Source organism: Pongo abelii, chromosome 6, assembly GCF_028885655.2.
Source record: "Pongo abelii isolate AG06213 chromosome 6, NHGRI_mPonAbe1-v2.0_pri, whole genome shotgun sequence".
Lineage (NCBI taxonomy): Eukaryota > Metazoa > Chordata > Mammalia > Primates > Hominidae > Pongo > Pongo abelii.
Genome location: NC_071991.2, coordinates 95,876,647 through 95,893,573, shown reverse-complemented (window position 1 = coordinate 95,893,573; position 16,927 = coordinate 95,876,647). Strand labels below are relative to the sequence as shown.

At 34.6% G+C, this 16,927-nt stretch overlaps 1 protein-coding gene across 1 annotated transcript in view; it reads left to right on the top strand.

Annotated features, from left to right (window-relative positions):
• The first annotated feature begins 2,894 nt into the window (after positions 1-2,894).
• The window catches only part of CD36 (CD36 molecule (CD36 blood group)), a 34,977-nt gene continuing 20,944 nt past the window's right edge, over positions 2,895-16,927 (top strand). Inside the window, exons 1-3 of the mRNA XM_009243079.4 lie at positions 2,895-2,996; positions 3,467-3,675; positions 13,365-13,525. Coding sequence (XP_009241354.2) covers positions 3,556-3,675; positions 13,365-13,525 — 281 coding nt within the window. The 5' untranslated portion in view covers positions 2,895-2,996; positions 3,467-3,555. The remainder of the gene's footprint in view (positions 2,997-3,466; positions 3,676-13,364; positions 13,526-16,927) is intronic.

Here is a 16,927-nt window from a genome sequence, read left to right as displayed (position 1 = left end):
AAGAAGAATGACTTGGGAAAAGGCCAGATAGATTCACAACTAGGTTGTGGCATAGAATCTGGAGAAGGGCTAATATATGCACATATACCTATTCTAACAGCAATAGAGTTATAATTTTAAATCATTTTGTATCACATTTGTCAGAGTTGCAAATGACATTAATATTGAACGAGTAATTTTTAGTGAAGTTTATGTGGAACATAAAATAACTTTCCCAGAGAGATAACTTAATCCTTGAGTTATACATGTTTTAAATAGATTTTCATACTATATTAACAAAACTGGAATATGACACTGGGGGTTTCCTGCTGCATTTTTTATGTGGGCTCATAAAGCTGTGGGTTTCTACAGAGGTTCTCCTAGAGCTTCCTAACAGTGAGGATAAAGAGTGTCAGGCAGGAACAGGGAGACAAATTTAAGAAACAGAGTCTCTGGGTTTCTTAACTGCTGTGGAATCAGTCATTTTACCTAATGGACTTCCACGTAAGAATTGAAGAACCAGTTCAGCTGCTTAAATTAAAAAATGCTGATCTCATTTTATCATCTCATTTTACGCATGAGGAAATTGAGGTGTAGAGAGATTACACGGCTTGCCCGCTTTCATTTAGCAAGACAGTGACAAATCAGTCTTTGGTTTAATCTTGTCCCCTAATCTCAATTGAACCAGCTGGGATCGCTATATTTTAATTGCTTCCTTAAGTATAACTTGCCGAAAATATTTGGGGATGGTCTATGAAATGGGCATTCAATAAAATATTATGTACCTAATAAACTACCCTAAATCTCATTATCAGTTCACAACATACAGAACACTAGCATGACATTCTCTAGTTAGCGATTACTATGGTTGCTTAAAAGATGGTTTCAAGAAAAGTTTCAAGTGCTTTACAATTATGCATTGCAAAGGAAATTCTATTCGACAATATCCAGTCCTGATTACCAGCATTAAATTACTCATTCCATTGCATTAGGACAGCCATGGACAAAGCCATATGAGGTAGCATGGTATATGATTTCCAAGGGCTGGGAAAGCTATTGTTACCACTCCACCCTGAACGATTAATAAAAAGCCAGCCCTACTTGCTCAGTGAGACAGAAAATTCCACGGGAAAAACAAATCACTTGTTTAGACTTATGTGCATTCCCTTTACATTGGAGAAAAATGACACTAAAGAACTAGTCAGTCTTCTTAATCACAAAGACCTTGATGTAAATGAATTTTATTGCATCCTATGGTTTATACTGGAAAGTATCCTATGTATAAGGGAATAAGCAAAGGGGAATACCAAAGGTTAAGGGAACATATGTAAATAATAAAATTGCCAAGAAAAAAATTTGTAACATTTATTCCTACATTTTTGGGGAAAATATCATTTTCTTATTCTTTTCTTAGCTCTACAAGTAATATTTTTAAAAAACTATATGATTACTAAAGTGGAAGTAAATACTAATAAAATCATAAGAGTGGTACCTCTGTTGCAAGAGAGCTGTGGAGGGAAAACCTGAAATTATAACAAACCACAATTATTAATACACTCACAACATTAACAACAATATTCTATGTGCCCTTTTTTCACTGTAGCCTTCATTCCGTTGGCACATATGTTTTCTTTGGCCATGAGCATTTCAAAGTAGAGAATAATTGTTTATAAACTATAAAGCGCATTCTGACTATAAATGACAGGCCAACCCCATTATTGACAAAATGTCATTGCAACAACAAAAAAGTTCAAATAAATGTGTTTTCAAATACTAGTTAGAATTAACTCTTATTATTACAGTAGAATCCACTCATTTCACAAATTGTGTTCTTTCTTCCAATCTTTTTTTTTTTTTTTTTTTTTTTTTGAGATGGAGTTTTGTTCTTGTTGCCCAGGCTGGAGTGCAATGGCGTGATCTCGGCTCACCACAACCTCCACCTCCTGGGTTCAAGCGATTCTCCTGCCTCAGCCTCCGGAGTAGCTGGGATTACAAGCATGTGCCACCACACCCGGCTAACTTTGTATGTTTAGTAGAGATGGGGTTTCTCTGTGTTGGTCGGGCTGGTCTCAAACTCCCAACCTCAGGTGATCCACCTGCCTCAGCCTCCCAAAGTGCTAGGATGACAGGCGTGAGCCACCACGCCCGGCTCTCCCAATTTTTATATAATAATCACATACTATGGCCGGGCATGGTGGCTCACGCCTGTCATCCCAGCACTTTGGGAGGCTGAGGTGGGTGGATCACAAGGTCAGGAGTTCCAGACCAGCCTGACCAACATGGTGAAACACCATCTCTACTAAAAATACAAAAATTAGCTGGGCATGGTGGTGTGCACCTGTAATCCCAGCTACTCAGGAGGCTGAGTCAGGAGAATTGCTTGAACCCAGGAGGCAGAGTTTGCAGTGAGCCAAGATCGTGCCATTGCACTCCAGCCTGGGTGACAGAGAAGGACTCCGTCTCAAAAAATAATAATAATCACATACTTTATGAAGATACCAAACATTAGATTGACAAACATATACTAACACAAACTACCTAATTTTAACAGAATTAGCATGAATCAACTGCAAATGACAAAATAAACTATATTGTAGTTGAATGTGTAGGGAAAAAATTCTTCAGTAAGAAAGCAATGCCATGGTTGAAACAAGACATCCTCTACATTTTATATTTTCTTCAAATTCTTTACACCTGTAGTCTATCCAAAGTCATTAATAAAACAAAATAAGATACACTTATTTTAAAAATTCCATGTTTTAAACAGTTTTTAGGACAAGCAATTCAGGCCTGAACTCAGTATTCATGAAAATTAGACTTTCTTTTAACAGTTATTTTAAGTATGGTGATATTAGACAGTGTCCCAGTATAAAATTTCTGAGAATATTTTTTCTATTTACCCATGCTTTTCTCATTTTCACAGATAGCTTTCCAATGATTAGACGAATTGATTCTTTCTGTGACTCATCAGTTCATTTCCTGTAAAATTCATGTCTTGCTGTTGATTTGTGAATAAGGTATAGTAAATAAAACATCTGTTACCATACTTGCTTATCATTTAATGGAAAACACATCAGTCAACCCACATTCTGTTCGCAGGAGAACTCCAGAAAGGGTGTGGAAGGTTGTGTTGGGTGGAGAAACCAGATAGTGAGGATGCAACTAAGTTGCTGAGACAAGGGAAGAGAGATGAGGGTGAGAGTTCTCCTTAGATAAGATTTCAATATGTTAATCATGCGTAGAAAGAAAATTTAAAAGGAGGAATATGAAGAAATTTAGATATGACATTATAAGTTCTGCCACTGGTAGGCATTAGAAGCAAGAAAAGGGAGGTGGACCGAGGAAGCCACTTTGGTGAAACAAAAAGAAAAGCATTTGTTTATTTAAAACTGGCAAAATGATCTGTTTCAGTGGGTGTTTTCTTTGTACTTTGATCTTTTTGTACTGATATTTAAGCTTCTGTTTTATGATCTCTTTCTAATGATAGAACCAGAGCTTGTAGAAACCACCTTAATCATATCCAGGAGTTTGCAAGAAACAGGTGCTTAACACTAATTCACCTCCTGAACAAGAAAAATGGGCTGTGATCGGAACTGTGGGCTCATCGCTGGGGCTGTCATTGGTGCCATCCTGGCTGTGTTTGGAGGTATTCTAATGCCAGTTGGAGATCTGCTTATCCAGAAGACAATTAAAAAGGTACAAGTAGTCCAAAGAATATGGCTTGTCGTTTTGATTCATTCTAACTTCTCTTTTTTTGCTTTGTATTTACCTGCTTTATATTTCATGGTAACTGCTAATTTTGTATCTTTGACATGAAGGTAATTATGAACCACTGCAACTCTATATGAGGTGACTTTATGTGAAATGTTAGAAGTATAACGTATATTTAACATGACTCCGTTGCTATCTTAAATATAAATACCAAATTCTATTAAAAGCTGTCTACAGGTATGCATATTAGTAGAAATAATTGTTTTAAGTTATGTCCAAAGAGCATGTTGGCATGCTTTTGAATAGGAAATAACAGTATATTTTGTAAAAGCACATTTATAAAAGAAGTTGCACTTTAGTTAATACTGAGAAAAGTAAAACTGTGTGTGTGTGTGTGTGTGTGTGTGTGTGTGTGTGTGTGTAATGTGTTTAATATTGAAACATAAATCCTTATTAAATTGTTAGGTTAACTTGTTTGGTAATACACTGTTTAGTAATCCACTATTTTTATATATGTGTAATAATCTCATTATCTGATAAATATTTTCTATTTATGAAGCTTCATATTTGAATCTTAGAAAATACTTTCAGAAATATGCAGAACATATCTTAGTATATAACAAATTGACTGTAGTGTGAAAAAACAGAATGATTGAATAGATGGGCTTTGCACAACAACCTAGAATTCATCTCCCACCCTAGCTTATTCAAATTAGCTACACACTCACTCATCAGAAACGTTGATTGATAGGGAGAAGAAAAGAATAAAGGGAAGCAGATCTGCTGACGTTCTAAATCAGGGATGGCAAATTCAAATGGCTGCAGGAGTTTGGATACAGGGGTTAAACAAAATTTAAGGTGCCAAGAACAAGATAAAATGAGGAACAGGAACTGCTGTGAACTAGACTGTGTGTTTACTGCCTGAAGGCATAAATGTTCATTTTATTAAACATAATACTGGCCAAATAAAATGAGTTCTGCCTTCAACTCTCTACCTGGTTAGGATGGCAATGACCTAGACAAAGGGTTAGTAAGCATAGTGCACAATGGAGAACAGCAGGAATTGAATTTTTATTAAATTTTTATTGCTATATTGTTACTATTTTTAATATTTTTGATCCACAGTTGGTTGAATCTGCAGAGGTGGAACCCATGAATACAGAGGGCTGACTGTATTGTGTTTATTGCTAACATATTGCAGAACTTCAGCCTCATGCATTTAATTGAAAAATCATATATAAATTAGATAGTATCCCCTGCCTTGGAATTCTTAGTTTTCTTGATAGTATTTTTGATATAGGCCAATGGAAACAGACAGGTAATAGTGAGGTGTGGGGCTTATCTAACAGTGGGATGGAGCGGCCATTGATCTGACATCCTTCCTACTCATAAACTATGTTCTCACCCAGATCTTATGCAGAGAAAGGACAAGATCAGTGTCTGTATTAACATGCAGACTATAACATCATTTGGAAAAGTTTTCCAAATTCAAAAATCACAATAATCTTCCAATGCACAGCAATTTAGAGTATTTTTTTTTTGCTGACACATAATTATTGATCAATAACTGAGTATTGATGATTTAATTTTTTTCTTTGTCATACAACAAAACTGGTACATGTAGGTTCTTTTGCATAGCATGTGAGGTGCTAGCGTTTAATTCCTTAATATTTATCTTTATGCTCATAATAGTTAACCATGAGAAAGTAAGTTTTCTGACATCAAAATGTGCTTTTGTATAATGACTAAGAGAATAATATAATCTCATCTATTGTAAGCTATAACCAGGGAAAGATATATTATAATAAAAAATACTGAGACCTATGAGACTCTAGAATTGAATTGGAAAAGTAAATGCTGTAATACTTTGAAAAAGAAATCTCTCAGAGTATTCAAGAAACTTCAGGAAAAAGGTAGGACGTGATTCAGATTTTAAAGAAGTGTAGAATTTTGAAAGTCTCAAATAACTGCAGTAATCATGTTAAAGGACTGATTGATAGTATGAAAAACCCTGTGAAAATGCTACCAAATGCAGTGAAGATGGAAGGAAGAAGGTAGAGAATATGCCCATAATACTGGATTAACAGCAGAAAAGAATAGAAGTTAACATGGGGTTAGAGTTAGGAAGCAAGCTTAGAACATCAGGCAGAAAAATACTTAATTGATGATACGATACACAATAGTCGTCGGTATGTTTTTCAGCAAGTGTAAGATATAATAAAACCTGCATTTAGAGATTAGATGGCTAACATTTAATTCTTACTAAGAGTTTCCTATATACTAGTTCACTTAATCTTCAAAAATATCTGTGAGAAGTTGCTGTTATTTTACCCATTTTACAGGCGCAAGTCCTTAAATCAACTTGCCAACTCACCTAGCCAATAGGGAAAGAAGTCATTCTCCAAACGTAAGCAATCTGTAGGAAGAGCCTAGATGAAAAACCTAGCCTTGTATACTACTCTACAGCAGAAAGGTTGCAAAGTGAGGATACCAGAGATAGGAAAACAAACAAAAAACTGTAGGATATGACCACTTTCAAGGAGAATATAAGATTCCCTTTTAGAAAGATATTTGCATAATCTGCACATTATATAACAAAAGGCACACTGGTCTGGCATGGTTGAGTATATAGAAAAAAAACCTGATAGATAATAGGATGAAATGGAAGCTTGGAGAGACAGATCAAATTAGAGAGAGGAGTAAAAGCATAAAACTCAAGACGTCCAGTGAGTTATTGATAGAAGGTATGTATATACCTTACAAAGTAAAACAGAGGTTTTATAAGTGATGTGTTATGAACATCAATCTGTGTTTCAAAGGTCAGAGTTCAAATAGATTTGATCATTGCTATAGAGATTAAAAATAAAACTAAAGAGTAGATTTACTTTTAGAGAGTTTTAATGGAGAGAGGAAAAAGCAGAATTATTATTACAGAATTTGTAATAATTCAGAGGCAGGAAGACAAAAGTAGAAAAGGAAAAGAACAATCTTATATGAAGAAACGAACAAAGAGTACAATCCTAGAAGTTAATAGGAGGCCAGAACTCAAGGAAAGAAAGCATAAAATGTTCTCAGGCAGATGAAAATTAAGAAAATAATGATTAGAACATGGTCACCAATAATTTTGAAAGTATACTTTGAGTAGGGTAATAAAGAAGGGGGAATTAAATCAATGGAGTGCTTTTCCTTCTTGTTTTTGAAATAAGAATTATCTGTGCAATCTTTTACAAGGAGAAGAGAAGATTCAGACTTCCTAGCATAGATTCAAACTCAAGGAGGTGGTACAACAGAGATTTATAAAAACTGTCAAATGACAGTGCACATTGTAAGCCCCCTACAAGTCCGTAGACTAAGACTCATCATCAGAATCCTTACATTGGTCAAGATGTATTGCACATTTAAGGCTAAGCTTCATTTTGCTCTCAGATTCCTACACAACCATGTTGACCTGGTCAATTTTAGTCATATGAAGTAGGTGGAATATTGTTTGAATAGACTGTTTCTTTTTTCTTCAGTTTACAGACTATTTTTTAAATGATATTGGCATATGTATATCTTTGGCATACAGTAGGGGTCAAATATTTGAATTTTGTGTAAACCTAGAGAGCCAAGTGTCTTACTGCTGCCTCAGAAATACTTAGGGTAATGCTATTTCACAAACATATGAGTTTTGGTACTGTTGACTTCTTATTTGTGTACCATTAAAACTCATTTAATATTACTTTGTTTAACTGACTAATAGCAAATTAAGAAAGCTATTGTATACAAGTGATATTTCAAAAAAAGAATTAAACTGCTTAATTGAGAATGATGAGAAAATCATTTCATATTTAGTGTAGAGTTGGAGTGCTGTGATACCTTCCAATTCTGAAAGATGTCATCATTTGAAATAGTCTAAAACAGTTTAGAAACCTTATTTGTACTTTATTTTTGCTCTTTATTTTCAAGGGATGTCTCTGGTATCCTCATGCTTTTTATGGATTGTAGCTGCAATCTTTCTTACCAGTATTTTTTACCATGATTCTTAATAGAGTTGTGTGCAGCCAGCAAGTTTATGCAGTCTTTCCAAAAAAAAAAAAAAAAAAAAAAAAAACACTAAAAATCAATAGCAAAAGCTGCCATGAAAGTAGAAACTATCAAAGCACTGTGGAAAAGGGTCAAAATTCTGCCACCATTTACAAAAGATAATTTATCATTTGACATTATTAATGTCAGTTGATAAAAAGTTTAGTGAATATTGTATAACATAACATAGGTAGTTGTATGCTAAGCAGATTAATGCAGGAACAGAAAACCAAATACCACATATTCTCACTTATAAGTAGGAGCTAAATATTGAATACACATGGATATAAAGAAGGGAACAATAGACACCTAGGGCTAATTGAGGGTGGGAGGGGGGAGGAGGGGGGAGGATCAAAAAACTACCTATCAGGTACTATGCTTATTACCTGCGTGAAGAAATAATCCGTATGCCAAACCTCCATGACACACAATTTACCTATACAACAAACTTGCACATGTACCTCTGAACCTAAAATAAAAGTTGGAAGAAAAAAACTAAAATTTAAATAAGTTCTATAGTTCTAACTATAGAGCACCAAAAAGGAATTATAGGTTTCTTTGTTCCTATTAGAGAACTAATATTAAATATCATCATTCAATTATACCATTTTTCCTTCTCCCATTCTTGAAAACAATGATCCTTCTGTAGCTTGTAAGAAATGGTTTCAGACAAAATAAATTGAAATAATGATTCATTAAAATGGCTATACTTGGCTGGGCATGGTGGCTCATGCCTATAATCCTAGTACTTTGGGAGGCTGAGACGGGTGGATCACTTGAGCTCAGGAGTTTGAGACCAGCCTGGGCAACATGGCAAAACCCCATCTCTATGAATAATACAAAAAAATTAGCTGGGCATGGTGGCACATACCTGTAGTCCTAGCTTTTGTGGGGCTGAAGTGGGAGGATCCCTTGAGCCCAGGAGGTTGAGGTTGCAGTGAGCTAAGGTCGTGCCTCTGCACTCCAGCCTGGGTGACAAAATAAGACCCTGTCTCCCCCCGAAAAAAATTATGTTTGAATTAATAGTCCATGTTTTAATCATATAATTTGTTTATATTAACTTTATAATGTATGCTTCTAGTATTTCCAGACATAATAAAATAATTTGTACTTTTTCATAGTATCTAAAAGCTCAAAAAGAAATGACTAAAAATATTAAAGATGGTAAGGTTTGTTTTATATTTAATAACGTAAGAACAACCCAAAATATTTAAATTAAAATAGCAGTATAAAAATGAATTAAACACTATGTATATGTGCATATAGCTGTAATAACAAACGTCACTTAAGGACAATATTTCAAGAAATAGACAAGCATATATGTTTCTTCTGCTAGTCCAATTTAATATCAACATAGTTTACTTTTCATGCCAAACACAAAATCTTCCATTTTAGGTACTTACATAAATTCTTGGAGGCTAATTTCTAGGTTTCAGAAACATATTAAAGCTTACTACTCCAATACATTTCACCAAATTTTATTCTGGGTTTTAGTTGATGATGATGGTCTGAAACTAAAGCCATTTTCAGATTCTCTGCATAACTGTCACTACAATTCTAATTCATTCTTAACTTACACACACTTGCATAATGCAAAAACATTAGAATTTCTTTAAACATGGGGAAATGATTCTTTTTAGGCCCAATTACAAGCAAATGGTAGCAGTTAATGGGAAGGATGGAAGTATGTTTCTGGTTTTTAAGGAAGTTTTTACTTTACTAGAAAGAGAAATATTAAAATGATTAAATAACAGAAAAATAATTGTCACAGGATATTATATAAGTTATTGGCACATGACTGGCTTAGACAGTAAATGCTATGAACCGAGCAATTAAAGCGGAATGAGAAGTAAATGGTATTAGAGTTCTTCCTCTAAAAGATGGATAGAATTTGTAAAATACTAATAGCTGACGTTTATTGAATGTCTGGTTTGTACTAACACTGTTCTAAGTGTTCACGTTTCTTGATCCCCATACGACCTATGAGGATAAATATTTAAGCCACATGAAGATGCTAAAATTCAACTTTTTTTGATTTTCAAAAATACTAAGTCTATATGGTTCAACCTAACATATAATTTCACAGATAAGGAAAGTGAGGTACAAAGAAATTAAATAATCTGCTCAAACTTAAATGATTATTATTATTATTATTAAGTGATCAAACTCATAGCATCTAATTTCATTGTTGGCCACTTCAGTCTATGCTTTAGGGAAGAAGCCACTATACTTTGTTAGGGTGGGGATAGGGTAAAAAAATCTAACTCATAGATTAAAATCTGCTAAACATACTTCTGTCTCTTGGTAGAAACTTGTAAAGTCCTTGAAAAGTGAAACAAAATGTTTTCTACATTTGTACTCTACTCCATGCATAGCAAAGTATGGAGGACATTTTAATAATGCAAGTTGTCAGTCATGTAGATGATTATTGCTGTTGCATGAAAACAGTATTCAAGTGAGTGCATGACTACATATGGGATATTAAGGTCCCAACAAACATCTGTTTTCAAATTAATGTAGCAGAATAGAAGTTTCAAGGTCAGTGCTTTCAACCCAGCTATAGACCACGCTATGTGAGAGTCACCAGGTTGAAATCCAGTTGTTGTTGGGGCTGGGTAGTCTGCATGCTTAGAGTCAGGGACAAATACACACATACACATTAGCCAAGTGAGAAAATCTTATATCACTTTTTCCGTGTACATACTTACCAGCTGTGTACTTCAAATTTAGTAAAATATTTGCAAAATAGTCTAGATAGTCCAAATCCAATTTAAAATCAATTTCTTTTAAATTCACAAAGGACATAACATCTTTTGTTTCTTGTGACTTATTTAGTCTTGGTATTCAAGGAGTGACTACAATTTAATACATATAGTAGTGGTAGCGTCAGAAGCATATTATTCCTACTTTGACTACTTCAATATTTTTCTCTGTGTCTCTAAACAAATCATGATGCTATGGAAACTATACAAAATTGAAGTGAAAGGACCTGATTTTTTTATTATCTGCTAGTAAATTTGTCACATAACATTGAGTCAGACATCTCTTTTCTCTAGAACCCATTTTCCACCTCTAAAAAAATGGACTGGGTTAGATGGTCCTGATTCTAACTGTTGATAATCCAACACATTCATTTCAACCCTGTGTTTCACGTTTGCCTTATTTGTTGCTAGAGATTTTTTTTTAAGGGAAAAGTGATTTGTGACCTTTAGAAAAAAAGGTCTCATACACATACAATGTCTTCTGGTGTTTAGATGGACACTCATTGTAGAGTTAGGAAGGCATTCAGTCCTGTCAAGCACATTCTGTCACACACTCTCTTCAATTCTGTAAGAGTTTATTGAGTTTCTTTCATTAAGAGATATTAGGTCGGTGCAAAAGTAATTGTGATTTTTGTCATTAAAATCGCAAAAACCGTAATTACTTGTGTACAAACCTAATATGTACCTTGAGAGGCACTTGATGAATAACAGGTATTGTTTTTGAGCATTAAGATTCTAAAAGAGTGAGGATAATAATGTTTGTGTTTGTGTGTTCTCCCTTCTTAAGTCTCTTGAAATGGAGAAATCAACCGTTTTCAGCTTCTATTTAGCTTTGAGCTTCAACATCCTCACCAAACATATTTACATTTAGAAGAATATCCATAATGCTTTAAGCAATTTTGTCTGAATATTAGACTTAGTATGGAAATAAGCCTTTTTGGGAGCAAATAAAACGTTATTCAAGGACAATTTGTTGTAAAAAGTAATAAAGATTCCATCACTCTAGCAGGTCCAATGTACCCCATATAAGTGGATTACAGCAGCGTAGGATTTTGTAATTCCATTTTAACTTGGTGCCCAGTTCTTCTCTAAGGAATTCCCTTATTCCCTACATTAAGCAATGAGTAAAATATCCTGAAGATATGAAACTTAATTTGACTTCTACCAACTAAGTGCAGAGGGTGACAGAAAAAAAAAAAAAAAAGACAGTCATAGCATGGTGTAAAGGAGGACTAGTCTAAGGGTCAGGGATGAGGATTTTTGTCATAAATTCACTACTGTTTGCCTAGGCTGCCCTTTGGCCAGCCACCTGGTTTCTCAGAGCCTCAGTGTGCTCTACTGGAAAATATGATCATGTTCAATGTCCTTTCCTAATCTGTCATTCTGTGAAGTGGTGCTTCCAGGTGAAGGAAACAAATAGGTCAGAATGTTCCTGTGGTCATTGTTCTCTTTAGGCTCATTTTCCATGAAATAGTTGTATTCCTCTTCCTGTAGCACACTCAGGTTAAGTTGGAGCTCTTTAACCTGGGCATTCTTCCCAATACTTCATTAGAAATACCGCCTGCTTCAAAATCACCTTTGTTTGCACTATCTACTACAGCGTAATAGACTTCTGGCTCAGAGAGGGAAAGCTGTGGAAGAAAACTAGAAGAATATTTATGTTAACTCCCTTATTTTACGGATAATGCAATTGACCCTAGGGAGGTCTGATGACTCTCCACCCAGTCCCAAAGCTCCTAAAGCAAGGAATCGAGTTCCTAATGTAGGATTTTTAATTCTCTTATTGGTGTATTTTCCACTTGTCTATTTTTAGCGAAAGGAGCATCAGTGATTTTTAGTGGATTTCACAAAGGAGTAATAGGACAGCTTCCTTGTCCTATTTTTTTTCTTTAAAAACTACAACCCAATAATGATGAGTGAAGCTGCTGTAATTTTTGGAAACATATGCTAATGGGTTGTTGCAAATATATTGAAAGTTAGGGGCTGTGTGCAGTGGCTCACACCTGTAATTCCAGCCTTTTGGGAGTCCAGGTCAGGTGGATTGCTTCAGCTCCGGAGTTCAAGATCAGCCTGACCAATATGGTGAAATCCTGTTTTCTACTAAAACTACAAAAACTAGGTGGGCATGGTGGCACAGGTGAGAGGATCACTTAAGCCTGGGAGGTCGAGGCTGCAAGGAGCCAAGATTGTACCACTGTACTCCAGCCTGGGTGACAGAGCAATATCTTGTCTCAAAAAAAAAAAAAAGGGTTAGGGAAGCCAGATTGAGCAGGATTTTGAAGACAAGGTGTCAAATTTGATTTGTGTTCTTCATGTAGATATTTTTATTTTCTTAATGTAGTAAGTGTTAAGTACCATCCTCTGAAGTGTCCAACTCTTGAAGGAAAAGAAAAAGCTTCCAATACCACTAGATTTTTCATTCAGTTTTTGTGTTTTGTTTCATCAATGCAACTTTGGGGCAGAGAAGAAGTTAATGTTCAACTCAGTAAGAACTTTTTTGAACTTCGGTAAAATTTGCTTAATAAATTATGTTAACTGTTGCAATATTTTCAAAGGGTCACTCTAAAGCTTGCCAAAGGGTCACTTTAAAGTTTGCCTTAAAATCAACAGTCATGTCTTCAGTATTACACACTGATTCTCTTTGTAAAAGGCTAAAAAGACTGCTGTAATAATAATTTGTTGAAAACATTTCTGCTGCAAGTGTATGGTAAGGTTGCAAAGGTTCTCATGAATGAGGTACTTGGGCTTGGTCCTTTTATTCTGGCTGACTTAAGGCTACAAACAATCTTCCAGAAGTGCCTGTACTTACTACAAAGACATAACCCAAACTTATTTTCTTTTTCATAGCAAGTTGTCCTCGAAGAAGGTACAATTGCTTTTAAAAATTGGGTTAAAACAGGCACAGAAGTTTACAGACAGTTTTGGATCTTTGATGTGCAAAATCCACAGGAAGTGATGATGAACAGCAGCAACATTCAAGTTAAGCAAAGAGGTCCTTATACGTACCGGTGAGTGAGTCCCCGCAAATATGAGGCACTCTTACCTTGACCATGTATTTCTGAGAAGTCTTCTACTTGGCAAATGTCATTGTATTGAAATGTACTTATTATTTTCTTGCCAAAAATATACTTTAAAATATTTTCCTGTCTGAATAGAATCCTAATCTAAGAATTTAATGATTATGAGGTATTTATTTTGAAAAAACTGGAAGATATATACATTATCCAAATATTTATTAGACAATATATAGAAAAGATAAACAGATTTTATTATAAACTTACCAGTATCAAATAACTTCCCTATGTTTATGAAGTTAGTGTTTTGTTATTGTGGCATATATTCTCAACAACTCTGAAATATTCCTGCTGAGCAAAAAAAAAAAAAAAAAAAAATCAGTTTTCACATCTTAAAATGTAAAGCATATTTTAACAGTGGTTCTCAAAGTGTAGCTGGGCCACAGCAAAGTGCTGGGCCAGCTGCATCAGCATCAACAGGGAATCGGGAAACATGCAAATCCCTCCACCCCATCCCAGACCAAATGAATGAAAGAGTTGAGGCCCACTAAAGAGTTTTACAAACCCTGGGTGATTTGAATACACAATTTTGAGAACCACCGTGCTAAATTCATTTTTCCTAACTGCGGTACCTACTCAAGATTTATATTCAAATTAACTTCCAGGTCATATGGATGTTTACATTGATCTATTTTAGTTTCACTCTTATATTTCCTCTAGTGTTGAGACTGAATATTTTATATCTTTCCTCTGCCTTCCCTAATAGTTTAACACACTTTTGAACAGAATCTTAGAGTATTAGAACTAGAGGAAATGATGAGCCAGAATCTGTCATTTTGTGAATTAAAAATGCCTGATCCAGTGGATGTGAGGTCACTTGTCCCTGTTCACACAGATGTAGGTACTGGCAGCTCCTAGATTTTGGTATACATTTTCTTCTATTTCAATTATAGACACTCTGTCTTTTTCACTAAAAAGGGAAAAAAGGGGGAGATTGAGGTGCCAAAAACACCACCTTAACCAAGGATTAGGAATATATTTATGGTATCCATATGGAAACATAGTTATGTTCTGCTATAGAATTTGTTACCTAAATGTGTATTTTCCCTCACGAATAATCACAACTAGTTATACAGCATGATTAGTTCTTATCACAAAGTTTTGTATTTCTAATGATTTTTTATAATTTGTAGTTTTAGTATCTTATCTGTTTTGGTTATCAGATGATTGTATAATTTTCCTTCCTCCCCCAATGCATTACTATGCTTCCACATTGAAAATTCACACCCAAAATAAAATGAAATAACAGGCATGGTGAGGGTGGTGCCTACTACCATAGCACATGACATATAAGCCACAGAGGGCCTTGGTGCATGTCCAGTCTTAGCAGTTTTACCCGAATCAGCTGTCTCTGTGCGCATCTGTGACAATTCATAATTTTGTCAATGAAGACTTAGTTTTTATGGCTACAAAAAAATCTTACCTTAGAATTTTTTTCATGGTCTTAAAGTTTTTATATTATTAGCAAGAGTCTATACAAATATCTTGTTGCAAAGAATGTTGTTAGGTGTACCATATATATATATATGTGTATATATATACCATATATATATATATGTGTATATATATACCATATATACCATATATACCATATATATACCGTATATACCAGATATACCATATATACACACATATATGTACCATATATACACACACATATATGTACCATATATACACACACATATGTACCATATATACACACACATATATGTACCATATATACACACACATATATGTACCATATATACACACACATATGTACCATATATACACACATATATGTACCATATATATACACACATATATGTACCATATATATACACACATATATGTACCATATATACACACACATATGTACCATATATACACACACACATATGTACCATATATACACACACACATATGTACCATATATACACACACATATGTACCATATATACACACACACATATGTACCATATATACACACACATGTACCATATATATACACACATATATGTACCATATATACACACATATATGTACCATATATATACACATATATGTACCATATATATATATGTTTCATAGGTGTATATATACTTATGAAAATCTAGAATTCACATATGACCTAAGGAGAGTATCAGCATAATTGTTTAAGAAATAGAACCTAAGTGAACTGAGTAAGTGTGAGGAAAAAAAATAGTTGTTAGAATTTGAGAACTCATGATTTTTTTGTTTTTTGTTTGTTTGGGGGAGGTTATATTTTTCACTTCTATTTTTAACTTGATTTATTTTTTGAGGCAAGGTCTTGTTCTGTCACCCACTCTAGAGTGCAGTGGCACGATCACAGTTCACTGCATCCTCAACCTCCTAGGCTCAAGTGATCCTCCCACCTCAGCCTCCTGAGTAGCTGGGACCACAGGCACATGCCACTACACCCCGCTAATTTTTATGGGTTTTGTTTTGTAGACAGGGTTTCATCACATTGCCCATGCTGGCTTCAAACTCCTGGGCTCAAGCAATCCACATGCCTTGGCCTTGCAAAGTGTTGGGATTACAGGTGTGACCCACCATGCCCAACCATATTTTTCACTTTTAAATATATTATTTGGAATATGAGAAAACATATTATTGAAATAGTTCTCCTCTGGTAGTTGACAGCTAATCTATATTTTATTCTTAAAGCCTTTAACCTATCTCTCTAAGGGACAAAAAGGGGATGTGTTAGATATATTTGATTTGCTTAGAGAAGCAGTGGAGCAAAGACTGGAGAAGAACAGTTGCATTTACAGCTAAATTTTAGAATCCATAAATAGCTCTTTCTATAACAATTTTAAAGGGATTCCTGATTAACTATAGGTCATCTTGTCTCATCATGTCACCAAAATAGTCTTTTATTGTTTGCCTGAGTGCCTTAAATAATGGAAAAACAAGCAGTACCTTTTAGAAAAAAGTTAACACTTTGATAGTGCATGTGTTGAGCTAAACATGCTTTTTCATAATTAATTATACCCTTAATCCATCTGGCATTGGAAGTATGTGAGAATGTCCCTCCTCAAACAGAACCACAGGCTGTATTTGGCCAATGTCTGCTAAAGTAAGCTTGATTACACTTTGACAAGATATGACCTGAATCAAAGCACGAAATTGCTTGGGTTGAGATCTTATGTGTGTTTCTACCTACATCATCTCTATGAAGATGCTATAATTCCTTCAGAATATTCTTAGATCCGTAATTCATTTTTTGAGTTACTTTGCTTTGGAAAGAATATAAAGTAATATTGAGAAAAGTATAAATTCCTTCCCTTGACCTTATAAACAAACATGTTCCAAAACTTCCATACAATCTAACTT